Here is a 20,063-nt window from a genome sequence, read left to right on the forward strand (position 1 = left end):
TACAAATGGTTCTTCAGAAGACCATGTAGCTGCCTTGCAGATCTCCGTGAAGGGTACTCCAGATAGAAATGCTGCAGAAGTGCCATATGCTCTGGTGGAATGTGCTTTAATAGTCTTTGGAGCCAGCACGCCTTGAATTGAATAGGTGACGCGGATCGCATCCACTAGCCAGTGAGACAATCGCTGCCTAGACAGCGCTTGGCCCTTAGAAGACCCTCTATACGATATTAGTAGCTTCTTTGACTTTCTAAACGGTTTAGTTCTTGACAGATAGTAGAGCAGTGCTCTGCGGACATCCAATGAATGTAGAGCCTTCTCTAACGGTGTCGACGGGGCTCTAAAAAAGGTTGGCAGGACTATGTCCTGATTGACATGGAATTCTGAAACTATTTTGGGCTTAAATCTGATGTCCGGGCGTAGAAGAACTTTATCCGGGTAAAACCGGGTATATGGGACATCCATGCGTAGCGCAGTCAGTTCGCTAACCCTCCGGGCCATTGTGATAGCTACTAAAAAGGATGTCTTCAAGGAGACATGATGAAGAGTAGCCGTGTTCATTGGTTCAAACGGCGGTTCTGTCAGCACAGAGAGCACTAAAGATATGCTCCAAGGTTCAATAGGTTTGCGTGTAGGAGGGTAAAGATTGGACAGTCCTTTTAGGAAATTTTTACATGCCGGGTGGGAGAAAAGTGTCTTGCCATCCCACCCAGGATGTTTTGCTGTAAGGGCAGCCAAGTGTACTCGTATGGACACATTAGAGAGACCTGATTCCTTAAGGTCCGTTAGATACAGTAGAACTTGTCGTATGGACGCCTGCCGTGGCCGAAATCCATGCGTTTCTGCATAAGTCGAAAAACGCCTCCACTTGCTAGCATAGTTTTTTCTAGTGGATGGCTTCCGGACGTTCAGCAAGATTTTCTTCAAAAGTTTATCCGCCATGCTGTCAGTTGAAGCGTTAGTACTTCTGGGTGTAATACCCAACCGCGTTCCTGAATCAGGTCTGGGCGATTTGGTAGCCTTTTGTAAGTAAGAGAGCTCAGTCTGAGTAAATGCGGAAACCATGGCTGGCGTGGCCACCATGGGGCAATCAGGATGCACTTCACAGGGGTATGCAGGAGATTGGCTACGATTCTGCTCAATAGTGGCAATGGTGGGAACATGTAGCATCGTTCCATTGACCAGTCTATCTGGAACGCGTCCCCCAGAGAGTCCGGGTCGTGTCCCGCCCTGGAGCAGAAGCGTCTGCACTTCGCATTTTCTGAAGTGGCAAACAGGTCTATTTCCGGTGGACCCCATTGGCTGAAGATCTGTTGAAGATACTGGTCATTCAGTTCCCACTCGTGACGTTCCCTGGTGAACGAGCGGCTGAGATTGTCTGCTAACACGTTGTCGGAGACCTTTATGTGAATTGCAACTGGCGTTATGCTGTTCCTGATGCACCAGTGCCAGATCTAGATGCTGAGAGCACAGAGGGATCTGGAGATTGTCCCCCCTTGCCTGTTGAGGTAGGCTATAGCTGTGGTGTTGTCCAATTGCAACTGGACTACCCTGCCCCGTAACATGGGGAGAAAGGCCTTCATGGTTTGGAATACAGCTAGCAGCTCTAAGAAGTTTATGTGCAGGAGACTCTGGCTCCGCGTCCAAAGGCCCTGTGTAGTAGCGGCATTGCAGTGACCCCCCCATTGCGGAGAGAGGCATCGGTTGTGACCCATACGGATGGGAGTTGGACGTGGAACGGAATTCCCCTTTGCAGATTCGATCGCTGGGTCCACCAAGAGAGTGACCTCAGGATAGGCAGTGGAATCGTCAGCAGTTTCTCGGGGCTGTCTCTGAGTAGATTGAAGGAGGACAGGAACCACAGTTGCAATTTCCTCATTTTGAGGCGAGTATAACGGACAGTTGTTCTGCATGACGCTATCAGGCCCAACAGACGTTGTACATGCCAAGCGGTTTGTTGTCGCGTGGACTGGAAAGTCCTGACTAGGGACGTTATGCTTTGAAACCGGTCCTCTGGCAGGAACGCCCTTCCCAATGTGGCATTGAGCTGAGCTCCAATGTAAGAAATGGACTTTGCTGGCGTTAGCTTCGACTTTTTCCAGTTTACCTGTATGCCCAAGTCCCGGAGAAGCTTCAGCATGTATGTTATCTGTGATAGTAACTCCTCTCTGCTCCTCGAGGATAGAAGCCAATCGTCCAGATACGGATACAGCTTCAGACCCCTTGTCCGCAGATGGGCGACTACCACTGCCATACACTTTGTAAAGACATGGGGAGCTGTGCAAAGGCCGAATGGCAGCACCCTGTATTGGAACAGTGAGGTCCCCACTGTAAACCATAGATACTTTTGATACGAAGGTCGGATCCCAATGTGAAAATAGGCATCCTTCAAATCCAACGTTACAAACCACCTTTCCAGATGTAGAAGAGGTAGGACGTCCTGCAACGTCGTCATCCGATACTTTTTCACATGAATGAACTTGTTCAGATGTCGCAAGTCCATGATGGGCCGAATACCTCCGTCCTTCTTTGGAATTTGGAAGTACCGAGAGTAGAACCCCTCCCAGCGGTTTGCCCATCGTACCGGTACTACTGCTTTCTTGAGTAGGAGTTCTTCCAACTCCTCTCGAAGAGCTGGTGAAGCGCGTGTGAACCGAATTCTCCTGAATTTCGGTATGGTTTTGAATTCTATTGCATAACCTGATTGAATGATCTTTAGGACCCAACGATCCGATGTTATGTTGCGCCATGCATTTGCATGACTTGCCAGCCTGATTGTATTGGCGGCTAGTGGGTCCGGTTGTGGGATGTTGTAGACCAGACTCCATTGCTCGTTGGTGTTCTGGGAGCAGGAGAATAGGGAAGTACCATTTGTGGACGATGGGCTGACTTGAACTTCAAAGACGCTGTTTGTTTCCGTCCGATTGTTTGTTACGTTGGCTGGACGCAAATTTCCCTTTTTGTTGGGTTGGTCTCTTAGAAAACTGATCGTAAGTTTTCCGGAAGTCTCTACGGTCCTGCTGTCTATACGATGAACCCCGTCTATACGAGGTACGTTGTCTATTCCCATAAGACGTGGATTGTGAAACCGTAGAAGTGAAGGTTTTAGCAGTAAATTTTGACTTCTTCATCTTCTCCATGGTGGCGTCAGTTTCCTCGGAGAAGAGACCTTTGCCGTCAAAAGGCAGACCCTCAATTTTGTCCTTCATGTCCTGTTGCAGGTTTGCCGATCTCAGCCAGGCGTGTCGACGTAAGGTAACGGCAGTTGTGATGGAGCGGGATTCAGATTCTGCCAGGTGCTTAGCAGTACTCAGCTGTTGGCAGGTAAGGTCCCCTGCCCTTTGTAACGTTTTCCGGAACCTCAGTTTTATTTCATCCAATGTCATGGAATCCAGATCTTTTTCTAGATCTTCCCAAATACAGTAACTGTACTTAGACATACAGGCTAGATAGTTTGCTACTTTGACCGACAAATAGGAAGTAGAATACAATTTTCTTCCCATCACATCTAACTTCCTGCCTTCTTTATCTGCAGGGGTAGTATGACGTCGAGTAGATTTGGAGGACGTGGCACAGTCGATGACCAACGAATTAGGGACTGGGTGTTTAAAGAGGTAGGTGTTATCTCTTTCCTGAACTCGGTAGAGTCCTTCCAGTCTTTTAGACGTTGGGGTGGAGGTGTGAGGGACTTCCCAAGCGCACTGTGCAGCGTTTGAAATTATCGGTAGCAGGGGAAGCGCCACGGGTTCAGCCGACTGTGATCTACGCATGAAATTGTAGACAGGATCGTCTATTGCCTTCAATTGTGAACTAAGATCCAACCCCAGTGCACTCGCCATACGTTTAACATGGCAGTGGTAGGCCTTTAATTCCTCCGTTGGCGACACATGGGATGGAGTAGCCACATCAGGAGATGGGTCCGCTTCAATAGTTTCTCCATCGGACTCAAAGTCAGATGATCCATGGTGACTTTCACCAGATTCTGCGTCTGAAATAGAATGGCGAGATGGTGATACAGCTTTCCTCGGGTGTGTGGTAGGAGCAGGGTCAGTTTGTGCATCCGCATCAAGGAATCTTTGAACATTTGTTTGGGTTTGCACGGAGGTGGTGTTGACTTTCGTCTGTGTCCCCACGGTAGAAAATGTTCTGTTGAGAGGTAGAGCAGTTGTCAGGGAAGACCTCCATGTCCGGTGCTCTTGGAACTCATAACCTGCTCCAGGAGAAACAGTCCCTGGCAAGGCCGATTCTGTTGAGGGCGATACTTGATGGCTGAATCCACAAGTGTGCCATGGAGTTGGCGAGGCAAGTTGCCCAGCTGTTAGTACCGTGGTCCCAACTTTGAAGGTTGTATTTCCCTGATAAGTAGCGGGAGTGGTAGCAGTAGAGTCCAGCATTTTAATCAGTGGGTCTAATTGTGGAGCATCAACCTCTGCCGTCTCTAACATAGTAAAAGTCATGGGTGCTCAAAACCGTGGAGTCACGGTTGTGACATTCACCGGGGTATTCAGTGCTGAAGTTTGAATTTCTTCTCTCGATATCGACGGCGAGCGAATCGGTGTCGGCGCCGGTTGTAGGTCTCTTGTAGTCGGTATCGAAACACTTGCAGCTTGAGAAGGCGGAGCGAATTCTTCCATCGGCATCGAGATGTTTGGAGTCGATGTCGAAGGACATTGGGCAACTGGATCTAACGTAACCGGTACGGACGGTTGCGTCGACGTCGAGGTAGCAGCAGGTCTCGATGTCGACTGTGTCTCAGTAACTGTTGGCATGGACGGTGGTGTCGATGTCGAACTAGCAGCCGGTCTCGATGTCGACCGTGGCTCAGCAGTAGTCGGTATGGAAGGCGGTGCCGATGTCGAGCTAGCAGCAGGCTTCGATATCGACAGGGGTTCAGCCAGAGACCTCGATATCGAAGTCGATTCTGTAGGTGGCGAAGGTTGTGGCGTAGATTTTTTCGGCGCTGTACTCGTCAATTCCGAGACGAACACAACCTCTTGCGCTGCGGTCGGCGACGGTGTCGATTCCGACAAAGCTCGGTGCCGTGATTTTTTGGCGGGAGCAGTTGCGGACACCATCTTTTCTCCCGGCCTTTTCAAGGACTTAGGGGATTTCTTGGGATGAAGCTTCGAAGTTTTAGACTGGGCCGGACCCAGGTCCTTCGAGCTATGCGGCTGAGGAGATTTTGAAGAGGGCCCCGATAGGACATCATCATATAGAGCAGCCCTCAAACGCAACTCACGATTTCTCCGAGTTTGCTTCGAAAATGATAGGCAGATTTTGCACGCTGCAGTCTTGTGGGCCTCGCCAAGGCACAAGAGACATAAATTGTGATGATCCTGTGAGGGCAATTTAGCTTTGCACTCTGTGCAGCGTTTAAAATTACGTTTTCCTACAGGGGATTCCATGGTACTCACAAGCCGAAGTCAAAAGCCAGAAATCAGTCCGATCTTTCGCCAAACAGTGGAACAAGAAGGCCAAGGTAATTTCAGTCCGGGTCAAAACGATAGTAGTAGTAGTAGAATAGTCAAACAGTCCAATATCAAAGCCAGTGAATCAAAACTAAGATTTTTTTTTCTTTTTTCTTTTTTCCAAGGATTCAGTCGCGAAGGAGCCGTAGAAACCAAGTGATTTCCACAGCGGTCGCAAAGGAACTGAGCAGCCTGCGCTTCCTCCCGCCTTAAATAGCCACGTGGTCACGTGGGGCGGGGCGCAGGCGCCTGGAAGGAGCTGTAAAACTCGACACCGAGAGGCTTCCGCGCAGGCGCAGAACCCATTCTAATGCATATCAACGGATCCCGTACCAGATCCACGAGTAACAAGGCATTGTGCCTGTGGAAAACAGGCGGTTAGGTTCCTGGATGGAAAAAAGGTTTTTAAAAAAACCAAACAGCAAAAAACAGTGAAGAAAACTGGTCATTACTGTACTGGGCTCCGTGGGGTCTCCTTGTGCCCAGCAATGATCCCCAAACCACCAAAAAAATCACGGGGGTAGGGGTGGGGGGAGATGCTTTTTAAAATGAGCCACAAAATGGCAGCCGGAAGTGACCTCTGTGGTCACTTCCGGCCCTCTAGAAGCCGCAGATATGTGGGTTTTAACCTTTTCATATCTGCAGATAATTAAACTGGGTATCAATTAGACTTCCGTGAGTAACAAGGTTTGCCTGTACAGGAGAACCTCATTATTTACGGAACCACTATCCATGGGTGTCTAATAGTCATCCGTTTCCAGCATCCACGGATACTAATGGGTTAAATCCCACGTATCTGCACTTCCTAAAGGGCCAGAAGTAACCGCAGAGGTCACTTTTGGCTGCCATTTTGTCTAAAGGAAAGAGGAGGAGGAGCCATTTTGTGGCTGATTTCCTAGGGGAAAACAGACTTTCCTCCATGATTTTTCACAGTTTTGGGGGCCATATCGTCCTTTTGGGGGCACGCCTGGGCACATGGGGAACCTGCAGAACAAAGCACAGTGAGTTTGGGGAGACTGGGGGGCTGTTTGGGGGCTTTTCCCCTCCATCCTGGAACCTAATCTCCCTTTCCCCATAGCCCTAATGTCTCCTTACTTGCGGTTCCGTTACTCACAGTAGTAGACGAGGAACAGAACCCCCGCGAGTAATGAGGTTCTCCTGTACTACCTAAAAATAGAGATGTGCCCCTACAGCAGAATGGCTTTGTATGTTACTTAATGCAGAATAGTTACCTAGATAACTTTTTAACCATTCTTTGAAACAGACAGGAGAAAATATTGCAGTAGTTCATGATGGATTGTTCCCTCTGAGCTATCATATACAGTATATAGTGAAGACTCAGGCTTATGGCGGTGCAATCCACACCGCACCATAAGCCCAAACACCACTGGGTAGTTAAAGCTACTTAATAATTAAAGTACAGAAACCAGGGAATGCAGTTATCCTTAACCCGCGCAGAGCATCTGTGCCATTGGTACTTTATTGTTTATTGCCTATCCCTTCCTCTCTCTCTTCCCCTCCCTTCTCTCTCTCTCTCTCTTCCTTCTTGGGTTAACAGATCTTGTTCATCTTGTTTCCTCATCTAATTCACACAGTGGCAGCCTCCTTCTCCTGAAGGGGCTCTTTCTTCCCTCATGACCCCTCTCTTTGCAGACCCCTGCCCATTACCCCCCTAGATGACACACCCCTCCCCATGACCCCGTTATGTGCTCTTCCCTTTCCTTCTTCTCTTGGCACTTGGTACCTCCCCCTCCCCCATTTTCCCCTTTGGCACACTCCCCGACTTGGTCACCTTGGTATACTCCTTTCCCCTCCTCCTCGCTCCCTGAGTCCCTATTGGTATGCTTCCCATCGTGCCTTGGTACACACACACGCCTTTTTTCTCTACCCCTGCCTACCCCTTTCCCCTCTCTCCTATTTCAGCATACGCACGCCCTTGCCCCCTAGATGACACACCCCTCCCCATGACCTCCTGTGGTATGCTCTCTCCCCTTTTTCTTGCCACTTGGTACCTTCCTCTCCCCGCCTTTCCCCTTTGGCAGCCTCCCCAACTTGGTCCCATTGGTACACTCCCTTTTCCTCCTCATCCCTCCCTGAGTCCCTGCTAGTACACTCCCCAGCACACACACACACACACCCCTCTTTCCATTCTACACCTGCCTCCTCCTTCCCCGCTCCTGTTTCTGTGTGCGCATGAGACTGTAGCGGCCTCTTCTTCCTGAGGAGCTGTGCAGATCACCTCCCGCCCAGCCCGCCTGGCTCCTTCCATCGATGGGCTGAAAATGGCCCGAACTATCAACTGGGAGGCAGGCAGACACACAGAAGGAGATTTTGACACCTCTGCCGCCATCCACTGCTGTCTCTACCACCATCCCAACCTAGGACTTCCCTCTCCACCCCAGCTGATTGGTTAAGAGTTGCGCCCGCTGATTGGTAAAACACTGTGTGGGCAGGGCTTGCCACTACAGCCTTTTAAAAATAAATAAATAAATAGACAGACAGACAGACACATGGCAAAGGCACTAGCCCACTTCTTATACCTGTCTCATATCAGCAGATTTGTCCATCAGTAACAAGAGGCCTCTCTTCAAGAGCACATCTTGCCCAGCAGCATGCCCTTTCACCAGGAAGGATAATAGAAGCAGGTTAAGTACTATGCCCCTCTACCAGTTATAATGGGGGAAAGCCACACCCTCTGTCAATTGGGAAATCTATTGAGTCATGAGGGCAGAGATTCTCAGCATGCTGAATTCTGCATGCAGGACTGACTTCTATGTTGTAGGATTGCTGAACGTATGTAAGCCTGGCAACACAGGCTAACCCCCACTGTCAGGTCTGTGTGTACTCAGCAATCTCGATCAAGCACAGAAGTCAATACTGGATGCAGAATTCAGCATTCTGAGGCTCTCTACCCTTATGACTCAGTAGATTTTCCGGTGGACATAAAACGTGGCTTTTGTACTCTGCAGAATTCCTTTCATCTCTATATGACCAGCAAAAAACATGCAAAATAAATAAATACAAGTTTGCTTGATTTGCATGCACAATACAGGTTTCCAAATTAATCTTAACCAAGTGCAAGATTTTGTTTTTTTAATGGCAAAGTACACACAGACTATTTACAGCCTCTCACAGTAAGAGCAGTGGAGAGTGATGCTTAGAGACAATGAAGCTGAAATTGAGTGAACAGAGAAGCAACCTGTGCTTCCCAACCTCTGATACTGTAGCTTTCGTGCAGCTAAAAAGGGGGTAATTATGCAGATTAAAAGAGTGGCAAGGCTACTACAAACATTTGGCTGAAAACAGAGGTAAAGCAGCATCACAGGTAATACTAGACTGGATGCCTTACAAGAGAAAAGCTTACTGCTTTCAAGTACAATTCTCTCCTTAAAGGCTTTTCTTCCTTTCTCAATCCTCTTCCTTTCTCTCCTTAAAGTTTGAAGCAGGAAGAGATGCACATGCAATAGCAAATAAGTCACAAAGTGGTAACACACTCTCTTCTCCTTGCAATGAACAACACAACACAACACAACACAGAGGATGAATTTCTAGAACAGAAAGGAAGAACTGTATTTTATTTATTTACATTTTTACATTTCTATACCACTCTTCATCCTAGGATCCCAAGCAGTGCAAAAACAACCTTCAAAACAATAATAAAAACTTACTAAAAATACATATCACATCAAAAACACAGCTATAGAACCAATCTAAATGGCAACCAGAGGTCAACTAATTACTGGCTAAAGGCCTGAGTAAAAAAGGACAGTCTTCAAACATCTCCAAGAAGCCGTGAGGGAGGGGGGATCTTAACAGGGAGTGAGTTCTATAACTTAGGGACAATGGCCGAGAAAAGAACATTTCAACACCATTAATTTCATTCAAGGATTCTGGAGTGGGGCACTCTTTACATTTGGGAAATACATACTCTTGGTTGACAGGCACAATCCATCACCATCAGAAAAAACTACACTGCTTTCCCTCAGCCCCCTGACTGAGCCCAGTCTAGTAAAGCCTTTTATCTTCAAATTGTATTAAAAACAGAATAAGATATTCAACAGTACAAGAACATTAAGAAGTGGAACACTATAAGAAATGCTGAAGGAAAACCCACTGGAATGAACTAAATCTGGTGCTGAAAAGCTTAGACAAGCTAAAACAATGAACCAGAGGAACTGGCTCATTTTTCTGATTCTGATTGTCAGGTTCTCCATATATCTATATCTATCTTCTCTTTCCACACCTGAGAATAGAAAATCATGGTAAACTGAACTGTTCCTTTCTCTAGTGATTCCAGGGTAGGAAAGATTATCCCCAAAATCAGATTATATTCTCATTTGCTAGTACAATCTTTTGAATGATATGTCAAACAAAGGCTGCATCAGAGACAAAGCTATTAATGCAATGATACTTAGTGAATGTATGGGATTTCCAGGGTGCTGCCATACTTGCTGACTCAAGCCTGATAAGCTGCAAAAGTATCAGAATTTTTAAAAGGAATGAACTGTAGTGCCTTCTGGTGGGGAATACCACTAGGCTGCATGTCAAATGGAAGCAATGTTTCCATCTTGTCACAGAGACCTAGAAACCCTGAAAACCCAAAGAATGAAGACACTTTTCAAGTTCAAACTCTGGATGTGGGGAAAAGGTTGGTAGCATGATATCTTGATTTATATAGAAAAAAAATAAGGTTTTCAATCTGAATAAGATTTTCAAACTTCAATCTGAAGTATGTGGCCATAACCTTATGAAAACGCAGGAAAGACCAATCTGCACAGAGTTCTGCCAATTCAGTTTTTCTTGATGATGTTATAGCTACTACAAAGGTGGTTTTCAAAGATAAATATTTGTAAAATATAATGGATTTGTTCGAACGGTTTAGACATTAAGATGAAAAGTACAAGTGACAATCTCTAAATTGGTTCTGGATTCCATAGTCTGGGAAAAATACCAGAGGGGATTCGAACTGGCAGCTTCTGGCTTGCTAGTCAAGTAATTTCCCTGCTGCGCCATTACCAGTGGAAAACATTGTGGACTCCTTTTTCAAACATTTTAACCAATAGCTGCAAGAAAACTGTATATGAGTCAACAACAGGATATACTACAGATTAGGGATGTGCATAAATTGAGGTTTGAGCACTGATTCGAAGCCGAACCAGTTCATTGGGCCAGAGAACAGATTCGACTGGTGGAGTTGGGGGGGGAGGCAGCAGCAAGCAGCACCTTTAGGACAGAAGGTGAGGTTCCACCCTTTGAAGGAGGAGGGTCGCTTCTTGATGTAGGGATCTGGAGCCTCTCTGTTGCTTCACATGTGCCTTTACTGTGACATTGTCTGTACATACTAGTACATGTCAGTTCAGCAAAAGGGGTTGAAAAGCGTGGAGGGTGAAGCAGGTGGCTCTGAGCTCCAGCCAGGTGATGCTGTGGGATTGTTCCAGGGATGCCCATTTTCCCTGAGCCAAGTGTAGTAGGCAATGCCCCCCACCCCCCAACAGACAGACTGGCATCCAGCATCAGTATAACTCTGGGAGGATCCAAGAAAGTCTTGCCTTGGGAAAGATGTGACGGATGCGTCCACCAGTGGAATGAGTGGAGGTCTTGTGCTGGTAGCTTGCCTTTGGTACGCTGTCACTGTGCTATGTTGGCCTGATGAGGCAACAGGAGCCACTGAAGGGCCTGGAGGAAGAATGATGCAGTCTTGCGAGGTATCTATTATCAGTCCAATCTTATTGAAAGGGATTAGGTGACTTTTGGTCTTCTTTACTATAAATCTGTGATAGAGCGTCTGTAAGGTGTTTCGTATTCCTGCGTTCTTGAGAGATGGAGATTTGATCAGAAGGTCAGATTCCCTTTAGACGAAGATGTGCTACCAGAGTTAACAGATGTGCTTCATGAAGATCCTGGGGTGCTGAGAAGAGGCCAAATGGGAGGGCCTTGTATTGGTAATGCTGGCCCGCATATCAGAAGTGGACAGCTCATGGGAGTAGAAGGGCATGTGTAAATGCTTCTGTCAGGTCCAAGGATGCTGGGAAGTCAGAGTGATGGAAGGATTCTGCAATGGATTAAAGGGTCTCCATTCTGAACTTCCTGCATTTGATGAACTTGTTTAAGAACGTCAGGTCTAGGATTGCTCTGAGAGAGCCATCCATTTTGGGCACAGTGAACAAATTAGAGTAAATGTAATTAACCCTTTGTTGAAGAGGGACCTTTTCTATGGCACTGGTGGATTCTAGTTGACTGACAGCTTGAAGGAAGTTTGAGTATTTGGTAGGCGAGTGTGACCGGGGGCAGGCGCGGGGTGGGGGTGGGGGTTGGAAGGAAGCAGTCATTGAGGAGGGAGGTTAGCTCTACTTTGAAACCATGCAAGATGGTGTTGAGTACCCAGTGGTCGGAAATGCTAGCTTCTCATGTGAGGAAGAAGTCTGAGAGACAGCCCCCCACATATGGAGGCGATGAGTTAGGACAGCTGCCTAGGTTTGGATTGAGGGGCGAAGGCCTGGTGTGGCTGGTTAGAAGGCCTACTGATGTTGTAGTGTTTGTTCCAGAAGGAAAGTTGTATTCTAGGGCCTCTATCCCTGGGTCTGAAAGTGTGACGAAAGGGTCTAGAAGACTGAAAGCTCTACGTGGCTGACGCCTGTCTTCCCTGCGAGGGGCTGAGGGGAGTGCCTTCCTTTTGTCTTTAGTCTCAATGAGCACTTCTTGAAGTGCTTTATCACCAAAAAGCTGTGATGTAGTATATGATACTGCTGTGAGGTTAGTGCATGAGGCTGCATCAACGTGCCAGTGTTTAAGCCATAGATCCCACCTGGCAACTACCATAGAGGCTGTAGAATGTAAAGCTAAATGGATCAAAGATAAGGTAGCATCAGCTATGAAAGCTTGTGCTTTTTTTATTTTCAGTAGTGTATGCTTTTGGTGAGTTACGTCTGATGGAGGAGGCCTGAGTAACTCATCTGCACACAATAGAGATGTTCTTGATATGACTGAGACAGCAGTAGAGGTGTATATGGATAAGGGAACCACCTTGTGACCCTTTTTGGGGGGAGATTCTCTCGTTTTCTCATTGGGGACCCTAAGGGAGCTATTCCCATCCCAAGGTAGAATTGCACCAGAAAGAAGGATCCATCAGTGGAAGGGACCAGAAACATGTCTGCAGCTTCCAGAGTCAGACCATAGAAATTGTTAAGAAGGGGAGCTGGTTTCCTATTTGCTGCTGGTGCTTTCCATTCCTGTATTATATTATTATTTATTTACACAATCAGACAGGTGTTATTGACTGGTTTGTTTTATCCAGACATAGGGTCCTTCCCAAGGACCTAGGATGGCTGAATTTTATTGTCAATGTTGTTGCTGTTGTTGTTGTTATTATTATTATTATTTTACATTTATATCCCGCTCTTCCTCCGAGGAGCCCAGAGCAGTGTACTACATACTTGAGTTTCTCTTTCACAACAACCCTGTGAAGTAGGTTAGGCTGAGAGAGAAGTGACTGGCCCAGAGTCACCCAGCTAGTTTCAAGGCTGAATGGGGATTTGGACTCGGGTCTCCCCGGTCCTAGTCCAGGTTTTGTGGCTTGGGCATTGGGAAGACCAGGGTTTCCCTAGATGGGGGAGGTTGGTCCTGTGAAGCCATTTGTTGGAGCTCCAGAGTATGAATGGCTTTGTGGAATAAATGCGAGAAGTCATCTAGTATAAAAAGCCTGAAAGATTTGGAGAAGGACTAGGGAGTTTTGATCATCCATCCATTCTCTTTCTTCCCCAGAGTCTTAGTCTACGTCTGGGTTCTCAGGAACTTCAGCAGGGCTTTCAATGTTATGGATGGGTCCTGGGTTTGGTGAATCTAGATCAGGTCCACTGGGGTGAGGATCTGGAGAATAATACATTGAGATGGCTGAGGAGTTGGTAGGGGAGCCCTGATTCCCCCTGCTTATGCTGAGTTGTGGTTTTTTTGTCCTCTGTCTTTTTAGTCCTTTGGGACTTTCTGTGCTTAGATTTCTTTCTCGCCTTTTTAGGGGAGCTGATTGAGAATGACGAGGTAGAAGAGGAAGAAGATGAATCCTTGTTGCTAGTCTGCTTTTTAGAAATTTTGGTGCACTTAGGTTTCTGGAGTGACTGATCCAACATGCCTTGGCACCAAGCTTGCCAGGGAGGGTGGGAGGAGATTGGCTGGAAGGTGCAGGTCTCACTGGTTCTGGCATTGTTGGCCCTGCAGGTAAAGTCAGCATCTTAGCATCTTACCTCCCGACTCTCTCCTTGGATGGGCTGACGGTAGTGGCTGAGAGGGCCTGCCCGTTCCTTCCTCGATGAAGTGCCCTCAGCCTCCTCAGTGGGCTATTTCGGCTGTGCCACTCGGGACCTGGACTGGCCAAAGAGGACTGCTCCCGCAGGCCCCTCTAGAACTAGAAGTGTCTTGCAGAGGCTCTGCAACAGGCCCTGGGTTGTGAAAGGCTCTGCTGGAGGAGGTGAGGCTCTTTGGTGTGACTGATTAGAAGGCCATGTGGAGGAATAGGCGAAGCCTTGAGAAGTCCCCGGAGTGCTAGGCAGAGGCAGTGGTGGAGCAGAAGGGTCTGTTGCCGGTGTGGAATGACATCAGGGCTTGTTGTCGTTTGCAGCTAGGACCAGCTGCAAGACTGGATGAGCCAGATGGCCTTTTCAAGAGGATCAGGCCTGCTCCCTCCCTCAGAAGACACCAGTGAGGACCTGTTGGTCATTGGCGGGCATGAAGCGTTGGAGCGGGTCAGCTTGGTAGTGAAGTCTCCCAGGTGGGGGGAGGATTGAAGTCTTCTTACCCTTAGGGAGGAGTAAGTTCATTATCGTGCGACATTTGGGCCATAGAGGACAGGGAAGAGGAGAGATGAGAGAGGTTATTTGTTTAAGATAGGAAGGAATTAAGATAAAATGAGGTAAAAATGAAGTAAAAGAGAGGGTTGGCTAAGCGAAAAAGACTGTTTCTGGAGCAGGATGCAGGACTAGAAGAACTGGGTGAAGTTTCTGTTTCCCAGGCTTTTAAGACATTGCATAATTTACATAGTCCTGCTTTCTGGAGCATATGAGGTCAGCCTGAATGAGATGCCCTCTTCTAGCAGCAGAGAAGAGCTAAGTTCCCTTGCTGTTTGCATGGTGGCTGGAAAGGAACTGAAGCTCTAACATTCCAACTGCCCTTCATTAACAGTCATGTTGAGCATATGAGAGTGATGTCAGAGTGTCTCAAGGAGTTTCCCAAAGCACTGAATATGTAGGCGCAGTTCCCAATAGTGTGAATGTATGGAGGACTACCCAAAAAAAGATAAATTAGTTTGCCGATACCTATTGGCTTCAAGTCAGATCCCCCCTCCCCTGGATGGATTTCTCTTATCTTGGCTGATGTATTCCAGCCCACTTGGGCCAAGGCTATTCAGGACAAAATTGTGTCCTTGGGTCTGTCTATGGACTACCTGGTCCTGTTAAGTCACGACCAAGCTAGGCAGATCCCGAAACAAAGACTCTTGGACTTTGAAATCCAACAAGAACTCTCCAGAATCCCTGATTGTACTAAAAGGAGGCTGGGTTTGAGAAGTTCTAGTTGGGACCCTGCTGCTTATTTGAATGCCTTGAGCATGACATGCTACCAGAGGGCCTTTTTCAGAGCAAGACATGATATGTTACCTTCAGCAATGCTCTCGGGGAGGTTTCTGAGGATTCCTAGGGAGGGTAGATCATGCCCATGTGGTATGGAGGAAGTCGAATCTATCCAACATGTTGTGTTGCGCTGTCCATTATATAGAGATTTAAGATGTTCCTCATTAACTCCTCTTCTGACACCCTTCCCAGGTTGCTCAGGAGATTTTTATGTTTCCTATCTTCTTGCGGATAGAACTTCAGATGTCACCTTTAAGGTGGCCAAATTCTGTTCTATTGCAGTATTGTTACGGCAGTGAGCTTTTCTTTGATTAATTTTAAAATTTTACTGATTATTTATTTGTGGATATTTATCTATATATTTACATATTTCCTTTTTCCAATTGTATCTTTCTATGTTATGAGATGTTTTGTTTATATGTTATGCTGACCTTGGGTCACAAATAAAGAACTTTGTACTAGTTTGCCAATACAATCCTGGAAGGCCCAGAACACTTACCTATTTGCCTTCAATGCCAGTAAGTTGTGGATGAGGCCCTCGAAGGAACCCACTTGCTGAAAGTGAGTTACTTAGCTAAACAAAACGAGCATTAGGCATAAAGCAGACACTCTCTGGATCTCTTATGGACATCCTTGTGTGAAATCGCCACTATAGAGATACCCAAACATGACCACACTCTGCAGGTGTGTTTGTTCAACAGCCTTAAGCTAGAAGGCAGAAGGAGACTTTGAAAATGGCCTTGCAGAAGCTGAACAAACATTCCTTGTCAAGAGATCATAATGTCTAATGGTTAACATAGCACTGAAAGCTGCACCAGTGCCCTAGTTTTCTAATCCAGGACACTGTAATCAACAACACACAACCTAGCCTTCACATTAGAGAAAGGCAGCTCTTAGCTAGCAAAAGAAAGAAAATCCCTCTGTGCTCTTCTCTGGACCTAAGGAAGATATTAGCTTTCTAGAAATAGGATCAGTGTTCCCTCTAACAGGTATTCCCAGATGTTGTTCACTACAACTCCTAGCATCCCCAGCTGCAATGGCCTTTGGTTGGGGATTGTGGGAGTTGTAGTCAACAACATCTGGGAATTCTTGTTAGAGGGAACAATGAATAGGATATGCCTTCTCTGCCTAGTTTCAACCAAGGATTTCATAGTTGTACAGCTTTGCTTTCTGACCAGAAAGAGAAAGAGCATGGGAAAGGAAGAGATATCCAACAAAATGATAGTGATACAGTCGAAACCTCCATGGCCCTTAAGATATCTCTTACAGGAGATCCCCTTCCCAGTAGGACCACCATGTCCCTATCAAACTTAAAAACCAAACAATACTACTATTTTGGGGGTTATATTGTTTTATATAACTGCACCTGAAAGGTTAGTTGGGTCAGGAGACAATTATCTTCTCCAAATGACCAAGAAGATCCCTTGTCAGAGAGAGCTATGTTCCCAAATTGCTCTGGTAAAGCAGTCGCATGTTGCCTTCCTGAGGCAGCAACATGCTAGTCAAGAGGATAGCAGCTTGCTCAACAGAGGCAGCAGACAGGGAGCTGCCATCTCTCTTCATTGTGCTTGTTTCACATTCTTAGTGCTGCCATTTGACTCTACCACATTCTAAGCTTGTGCCTAAATAAGGAGAAGGGTACCTTCTGGGTTGGGAAAAGAGGGAAATGGGGAGCTGCCATCACTCTCCATTGAAATTGTACCTCAGAGGCTAGGCCTCGGTACTCTTTTGGCTCTTTCCATACTTCTGCCCTGTGCCTATTAAGAGAAAGATAGAGGAGCTGTTCACTTAGAAGAGTAGGAGGGAGGCTGGTACACTTTGTTTGTACCTCAAAGCTTGGCCTCAGTTCTGCTGAAACTGAACTGATGGGCAGTACATTCAACACACTTCAATTCTGCACTTCATAAGAGAAAGAGGGAACTGTTTGCTTAGGAGAGGAGAGAGTGAGAGATGCAATCCATCTCCATTTTACTTGGTTCATATCTGAACTGCTAGGCCCCTGTACTGCTGACCAACTCTCTACCTAAGAAAGGAAGGAAGGAAAAAGAAAGGAAAAAGAGCTGCTTTTCCTCTTCAGATAATATTACATAGATAACATATCTGTATCTCAAAGATTAGGCTGCAACACTTGAACCCTATGTCTTATAAAGGGAGGGGAATCTGCTTGTGCAGGAGAATGGGTAAAAAGCGCTGCCAGCCTTCTGCAATGTGTCTGCTCTGCTTCCATGGCGAACTGTGAAAAAAAGCAGGCAAAAGCCATCTACACAGCTAGGAATAGTGCTGAGGCTAAAAAGAAAAGACAGGAAACAGGAGAGGCCTCATAAAACCCCTTTTGGGGTATTACTTACAACACCTTCTGAAGAGTTGTGGAAGCAGATGACTCAGGAGCGGTGACCCCACATTGTGACTGAGCAGAGGGATCACCACTGTCTGCTCTTCTGCAACATTCGATATGGCAGCTGCCTGTTGTGAGGCAATGCAGGACACCATGGGGTGAGTGATGCGACAGACGTGGTGGGGGAATGGGCACTGGGACCAAGCAGCCACTTTGCTACATATGTCACTTAGCTACAGTGTCATCAGCAAATTGTATGCCAGACACCTCCTGGGAAAATTGCATGAGTGGTTTGATTCTGATGACATTCTTTCGGCTGAACAGGCAGGCTTTTGTGAGGGATGTTCCACCATCCAGCAAGCATTTACTTTACAGCATCTAGTTGAAAAATATTCCTTTAGGCCCAAGTCTTCCCTGTTTGCTGCATTTATAGATTTTAAAGGAGCTTTCGATTCCATCTCGAGGGATAGATTGTGGGCTAAGCTAAAGGAGTCAACTACTGAGTCACGTTTATTGCTACTAATACATAATCTCCACGTTAATACCTGCCCAGAGTGTGCTGCAGTGCGAAAGGACATCTCTCTGCAGAAATACCTACGTATAGAGGAGTGAGGCAAGGGTGTATTTTAGCCCCATCTCTATTTAATTTCTATATTAACTCTTTAGTCTCCTACCTGAATGATCCAGCTCTTCACCCTCCTAAATTGGCGAGTGGACATGTCCCGATACTACTCTATGCAGATGCCATAGTGCTACTTTCACAAACTAAAATAGGGCTAAGGCATGCCCTAGCATCTCTGAGTTCTTACTGTGCTAAGGAGGCCTTAAAGATAAACTATTCCAAAACAAAGGTCTTGGTGTTTGCAAAGCGCCTAAAGAACTTTAGATGGTCTATAAATGGGCAAAGAAGTGAACAGGTGAGGGTGTTTAAATATCTTGGGGTGGCCTTCCACTTTAGTGAGGGTCGTAAAGCCCACCTTAATACTATCGCTCATAGTGCACAGCAGTCGGCAAATGCCATTAAGTCTTTTCATTTCTCAAGGGGTGCCCTTTCTGTTCCAGCGGCCATTAAACTCTTTATCGATAAGGTATACCCTCAGATTCTCTATGGTGCACAGCTTGGCCCTTATGGCAACTTTACTCCTTTGGAAGTAATCCAGACAGTTTCTAAGGGCTATTCTCCAAGTTCCCTGTGCTGTTACTAATGCTGCTCTCCGAAGAGAGGCTGGGGTTACCACATTAAAGTTGAAAATTTGGCTGTGTATAATCAAATTTTGGTAGAACCTGGTATTTTTTCCTACTGGCCTTGCCCCTCTAGTATTAGCTGATAGCTTTACATCCAAATGGAAAACAGCATTAAAAACAAAGTTGCATCATCTTGGTACATCCCAGGAAGAACAAACAACAACAACAAACCAGTCAATAACACCTGTCTGACTGTGTAAACAAGAAATAATAATAATAGCCTATATTCTGCGACGATATCTGTAACAGCAGCAACAACATTGACAATAAAATTCAGCCATCCCAGGTCCTTGGGAAGGACTCGATGTCTGGATAAAACAAACCAGTCAATAACACCTGTTTGACTGTGTAAATTAATAATAATAATAATAATAATAAAACCTGTAAAAAAAGAAAGTAGTACAGCACCTAAATGGAAGATTAGATTAGAAAATAAAATCTCTAGGCTTAGATCAGATGCTAGTAAATTGAAAGATATGAAAGACAAGAAGCTGAAGAATGGAAACACCAAACAGTATCTGATCCAAAAATACCACCTAGATTCAAGGAAAATTAGAGAAGTCCTGGAAATAATAAAGCAGCAAATAACAGCAGTGTCAAAGAAGATTAGCAGATACGAAGCAAGAATTACACAACACAGGCAGAATCTCCAGTTCCAGTCGAATCAGAGACGTTTCTACCAAAGCATAGAAGGAGAAACTGCAAGAAACATAGAAACACCAAATAAAGAAGAAGCAGTGCAATTCTGGGGGAAATTATGAGACAATCCAATGGATTATAATAAAAAAGCAGGCTGGATGAAAGAGGTCAAAAAATGTAACCAACAAATGCAAGATCTAATAATAACACCAGAATTAATAAGTGAAAGAGCAAAGAAAATTAAAAATTGGACTGCGCCAGGCGACGATGAACTGCAGGGCTTTTGGCTTAAACACCTAACAAGCCTTCATAAACAACTATCAAAACAGTTCAATCACATTTTGCAAGGAGGTGATATTGAACAATGGCTAACAACTGGGAAAACTCATCTCATCATGAAAGACCCAGCAAAAGGTGCAGTTCCAAGAAATTATAGACCGATAACCTGTCTGCCAACCATGTTCAAATTATTAACTGGTATAATAGCAGATGAAGTCATGCAACACTTATTAACAAACAGCTTCCAGTTGAACAGAAAGGAAATTGCCTGAACACCAGAGGCACAAAAGACCAGCTGCTGATTGACAAAATGATTTTAGAAAACTGCAAGAGAAGAAAAACCAATATAAGTGTTGCATGGACTGACTACAAGAAAGCCTTCGATTCATTGCCTCACACATGGATCCTAAAATGTTTAGAAACAACTGGTGTCAGCAAAAACATTCAGATATTTATTTAAAAAAGCAGTGAGCATGTGGAGTA

At 45.9% G+C, this 20,063-nt stretch overlaps 2 protein-coding genes across 5 annotated transcripts in view; both read right to left on the minus strand.

Moving 5' to 3' along the window:
* The window catches only part of TMEM245 (transmembrane protein 245), a 154,533-nt gene that overhangs the window by 102,775 nt on the left and 31,695 nt on the right, over positions 1–20,063 (minus strand). The gene's annotated exons all lie outside the window — the stretch shown is intronic.
* On the minus strand, positions 4,237–5,689 carry LOC128329246 (putative protein TPRXL). Its single transcript, XM_053260080.1, has one exon. It carries the CDS (start codon positions 5,400–5,402, stop codon positions 4,461–4,463), a length of 942 nt encoding a protein of 313 aa, XP_053116055.1. The 5' UTR covers positions 5,403–5,689; the 3' UTR covers positions 4,237–4,460.

Source organism: Hemicordylus capensis, chromosome 6, assembly GCF_027244095.1.
Source record: "Hemicordylus capensis ecotype Gifberg chromosome 6, rHemCap1.1.pri, whole genome shotgun sequence".
Lineage (NCBI taxonomy): Eukaryota > Metazoa > Chordata > Lepidosauria > Squamata > Cordylidae > Hemicordylus > Hemicordylus capensis.